At 51.7% G+C, this 5071-nt stretch overlaps 1 protein-coding gene across 1 annotated transcript; it reads right to left on the reverse strand.

Annotated features, from left to right (window-relative positions):
• Positions 1 to 2899: 2899 nt before the first annotated feature.
• Tbcc (tubulin folding cofactor C) lies at positions 2900 to 4069 on the reverse strand. Its single transcript, XM_028766713.1, has one exon. The coding sequence runs from the start codon at positions 4056 to 4058 to the stop codon at positions 3033 to 3035; it is 1026 nt and encodes a 341-aa protein (XP_028622546.1). The 5' UTR covers positions 4059 to 4069; the 3' UTR covers positions 2900 to 3032.
• Positions 4070 to 5071: the final 1002 nt, after the last annotated feature.

Here is a 5071-nt window from a genome sequence, read left to right on the forward strand (position 1 = left end):
GATGGCCTTAGAAAATACAAGGGAAAAGATGGAGGAAGAAATAGCTGAGTTTACTGGACCAGTGAGCCATGGTGAGGGACCCCCATAAGAGGAGATCTCTAATAATACAAAGTTTGATTCAGAAGTATTATTGGGCAAAATTAGAAAATGTATGTATAATAAAAATGTAAAAGGGTGGGCAGAAGAATTTGGACCTCATGAGGGGGCTGTTGCATTAGTGAACTGACCTTCCTGGAAAGATTGTAACAACCAGATCTGACGCCCTGGTACTGTCTGCCTAAGGAAACTAGGGTACACATTCTTTTTTTTTGGTTTGGTTTTTTGAGACAGGGTTTCTCTGTGTAGCCCTGGCTGTCCTGGAACTCACTCTGTAGACCAGGCTAGCCTCGAACTCTCGAACTCAGAAATCCACCTGCCTCTGCCTCCCTAGTGCTGGGATTAAAGGCGTGCGCCACCACTGCCCGGCTAGGGTGCACATTCTAAGAGACAGAATTCAGGCTTGAGAGGGAGCCCTGGGGAAGCTGCAAGGGGAATTAACATTGCATATGGAAGAGATTGAAAAGTAGAAATACATATTTGGATAAGCTCAATAAATTGGAGGAAGAGATTCTGCCAATTTAGACAAGCTAAAAAATATTAACATTACACTGATCTGTCTAGCATCTTGCTATTACCATGCTAATGTTGTAGCCATAAGTTCATGCCTGGATGACCTGTGATTTGGAGGCTTTTCCAAGATTTAAAAAGTTTTTTGCAGAGACTGAATTGTGACTTGGTGTGTGCATTGTACTTTTTGGTGACATGAGGGTTTTCAGGAAAAAGAACGGGCTTGAGGAAAGAAACTCAAAGGCTTTTGATTATGTATTATTGTATTACGAGGAAATGTGTAGGCAATAAAAGATTGAGCACTCAGAGAAAAACATGAAAGCTGCCTCTGAGCAAGCACAGCTTCTGAACGAGTCACCGTCAGCTTGTACCTACATCCTTGCCCAAGGCTCTGATTTCATGCCAGTCTAAACCTACCATCCTCAAGACCCTCGAAATGACGGAGGCTGGTCCTTGGCTACCTCTCAGCCTCAGCATTTTACTTATTTACTTACTTACTTTCTCCTTCTTTGGTTTTTAAAGACAAGATTTCTGTGTAGCCCTGGATTTCCTCGAACTCACTCTGTAGACCAGACTGGCCTTGAATTCAAAGCTCCACCTGCCTCCTAAGCGCTGGGATTAAAGTCATGTGCTCCCAATATTTTACTTTTATTCTTGTTTTCTTGTTCCCCCACCCCGTGATAATGGTGATCAAATGCCAGAATTACCCAATGCTGGAGTTTCTCTAAACATAGTGAGCAGTTGCAAGGCCATTAGCATATGCTGCTGGTGTGTTGCTTCCTGCAGTCATCAGCTTGTGACTGACTGACCATGACAGACACCATTATTCCAGCTCTCTCCTGTTTTTATCAGGAGTGTTTCTAAGTAACTGACTTTTTCCCGTAGTAGACTCGAAACTATTAGCACTCCCTTCCAATAACTGACTTTTTCCCGTAGTAGACTCGAAACTATTAGCACTCCCTTCCAAGGCTGGTGGGTAAGAAGAAACTCTGGCTCATCCCTTACTCAGGAATAGTGCTGTCACCTGAGGCCACCTGGGCCCCTTCCCATTACTCTTTGTCATCCTGTCAGACTGCATTTTCCCAAGAGGCCACTTTAAATCCTCTTCTGGAGGCAGAATATATGTTTTTCAAACATAAGTGTGTAAAAGTTATATCAAGGTATTAAAAAGCTTATTAAAATCTAAAAAAAAAAATCATGTTCTAAAATTAACTCCTAGGCTAGGTACAGTGGTGCACACCTTTAATCTCAGCACTGAGGGACAGACAGCCAAGAGTACCTTGAGACAGGAGTGCCAGAGCTGGGGCTGCCAGTGAGACCAATCTCCAAAGCAAATCAAAACAGAACAAATGTAAATCCTGCAATTCATGCTGCTGACGCTGGGCGGTGGTCCAGATGGTAACAGAGGGTTAGGGCAAAGCACGGGAAACTTCACGCAGCAGGCTGACCTCCTTTCCTTCTGGATGACCGCTAGCCGCTAGCCGCATACCTATGACTGTGGCCTGTGTTTAGCTTTCCTCCCGACTTGGAGCTCACATCTGCATGTGCTGTAAAGATGGGGTCCCACTGGGAGTGGAGCCTCAGGCTCCAAATCCCAGCATTTAGGAGGCTGAGTGGGGAGACTGTCATGAGCTCTGAGGCCAGAATATAGAGTAAGTTCCAGGTCAACCTGGGCTAGCATGGGAGTTTATCTTTAAAAAAAAAAAAAAAAAAAAAAAAAAGAGAGACCACTCCTAATTTCAAATTCCAGCCCCACATGCCATGAGTGGTGACCCATGTCACCTGTTTTCTCTTGTGAACTTGGTGCCGACGGAAACTGCCTCGTAGTTCTTGAGGATAACGTAATCGTACAAGAGATATGTGAACAGGGTGTGGTGCAAATGCTTAGAGGTAGAGACGGGGCATCTCTGTGAGTTCTAGTTCCAGGGCTGCATAGTGAAACCCTGTCTCAACAAGAAAGGTGAGGGGAGGGGAGATGGTACACTTAGTAACTGTTTCAGTCTTACAGCAAAACTTCAGACCTAACACAACACTGGATTCCAGAAGTCCATCCTGAGTCTTCATAGCCTTGCTGAAAAATACACAGAACAAACCTTTAGTGAGGAAAAAAAAAAATAGCTACTTCCATTTAAATTGTCCACTAATGGAGTTCTCCTGGCATTATATTATTTATTGAAGACCTGTTTTATTACTCTCTGTGATCAACGGTAAGAACAGCGAATCTCTCAGAGCTCCTCCACTCTTCCCCTAATTTTTCAAGCTGTCACATTCGAAGGAAGGCAGGGAAGTCAAAGTACGTTACTCTGTTATGAATTTAATAGGACTCACAGGAGGGGAGTTTCAACAATTTCAAGCCCCTATCACCGCAAACATAAACAGACAATATCAGGTAAACCGAATGGGATATCACTGAGTGTGGCCAGTGCTCAGTCCCACTGGATGTCTCGCTCCTCTTCAGGAAGAATACTCCAGTTTGGGGAGGCCACATTTCGGGCCAGCCAGTTGAAATCATCAACCTGGTTCCAGTTATTTTTGTTCCTATCTAAACCGGAGTCCTGGAAGTCCTTGTCGATCCCCAGGTAACTCCAGGTGTAAGGGGCAAACTGGATGCCGCTGCAGTCCTCCACGATAGCCCTGCTGGTCACCTGCAAGAAGATACGGGTGTCTCTGGTGGTGTGTACACGGAGCTGCTGGCAAGCCACAGCCAGGATGCAATCTCGACAGTCCTCCAGGAACACAGAGGTGGTCACTGGGCCGCAGAGCACCCTGCAGCCCCGGGCCTTTGCAAGCCGCAAGGTGTTGGGATTGCCCCGCAGTCTGACCGTGCAGTTGGTCAGGTCGCTCAAAAGGATGTCGCGCTGGTGCAGCTCTTCGGCGCTCTTCTCCAGATCTTGGGACTCCAGGTTGGAGAAGCCACAGGCCCAGCTGGCCCCGGGAGCTCCCTCCTCCTTGGAAGTCAAGGGTGGAGAAGGGGCCGCCGAGGCAGCGGGTGCGGCGTCTACCTGGGCGGCCCCGGCAGCATCCTTCTTCCGCGCCTTGAAGGCGAAGCGCTTCTTGGGTTGCAGCTCCTGGCGCCGTTCCGCTAGGGCCGCCTGCAGCTGCGCCAGCGCCGCCTGGCCCTGCCGGAGATCGTAGGCGGCGAGGAACAGAACCGAGTCGTTGAGGAGTTTCCGCAGCACCTGCAGCCGGTTAGCCGCCTCCTCCAGCCGCTCGGCCGACGCCTCGCCCTGCAGCAGCTCCTCGGCCGCCGCGCGCTCCCGGGCGAAGGCGGCGGCGAAGAAGCCTCTCTTCTCCTCCTCCACCTCCTGGTCCTGCCGCTTCTGCTTGCGCCTCTCCACTTCCATCTGTCGCTCCTGCTCGCGCCTCTGAAGCCGCTCGGGCACCAGGCTCAGATCCCGCGGGGAGCCGGCGGCAGCGTCGGCCAGAGGCACGGAGCAGTCCACACCCTCCATCTTGACTCCAGGCTTCCTCCCCCGCCGCCTTTCCTCAGAGCGGGTCTCCGCCAGGCCTCCCACCAACGTGCGCTGCGATTGGCCGGCTGCGGTGACGTCAGCTCCCGCCCGTATTCTCTTCGCCTATTGGTTTCTTCGCGTTGGAGGGGCGGGAGGTGGGCGGGGCTGGCTGACAGGAGGGGGTGGGGAGACAAAGGTCCTGGTGGATGGGTGGGGTGGGAGGCAGGCGGGTGAAGCTTTTTTTTTTTTCTTCTTAAAGGGGCAGGACTTATATCCGGGATTGTGGGGTGAGTTGCAGCAGCGGCAGCTGCACATGTGGGTTTGTTTATAAGAACAAGGTTAGAAACTCGCAGGCCTCCCCCTCCCCCCAGCTCCTCCCTGCTACCCCCTTACAGGCCGGAGATGTGCTGCAGGGTGGTGGGGAGGAATCTGTGCTTGTGGTGTTATGGGGGACAGGTAGTGCGAGAAAGATGGAGGGGGGGTTATTGCACCTCCCGGGCCGCGCCGGAGGAAGCTGCAGCTGGAACAGCTGGCCAGGGAGCCGCTTGCATGCCTCTGGGTTTTTTCTTTCTGGTCTTTTTTCTTTTTTTTTTTTCTTTCCCTTTTCCCTTCCATCACCTCTTTGCTCAGCCGGTCCCCGCCGCCCCGGTAACCCTCATCCTTCCTGCCCTCCCCCATCCACTGCAGCTCGGCGCGGCCTGGGGGCGTCTGGGTCCCCGTGGGCATCTACTGGGGCCGGGAAGAAGGCGCGAGGCACCGCTATGGGAGAGACTGGGTTCCTCGCTGGTGCGGGCTCCGGGGTTCCTGGGGGAGTCTAAAAGCAGATTATTATATATATTTTTTAATGGCCAATTGCTGCAGCCGGAGGGGGGAGCGGGGGAGGATGACATGCCACCCCCACCGTCTTGCTCCCTGACGCGGTGGCAGCCACTCCCTGCGCAGCTGGCAACCGCTGGCCGCGCGGGGCTCAGACCCCCAGCCCGAGCGCCTCGCCTCTCCCTATAGGGCCGACG

This window comes from Grammomys surdaster, unplaced genomic scaffold (genome assembly GCF_004785775.1).
Source record: "Grammomys surdaster isolate TR1022 unplaced genomic scaffold, NIH_TR_1.0 169, whole genome shotgun sequence".
Taxonomy (NCBI): domain Eukaryota; kingdom Metazoa; phylum Chordata; class Mammalia; order Rodentia; family Muridae; genus Grammomys; species Grammomys surdaster.

Bases quoted from the DNA above. Each gene is read 5' to 3' on its own strand.
- Tbcc (XM_028766713.1), bottom strand. From the start codon at position 4,058: ATGGAGGGTGTGGACTGCTCCGTGCCTCTGGCCGACGCTGCCGCCGGC.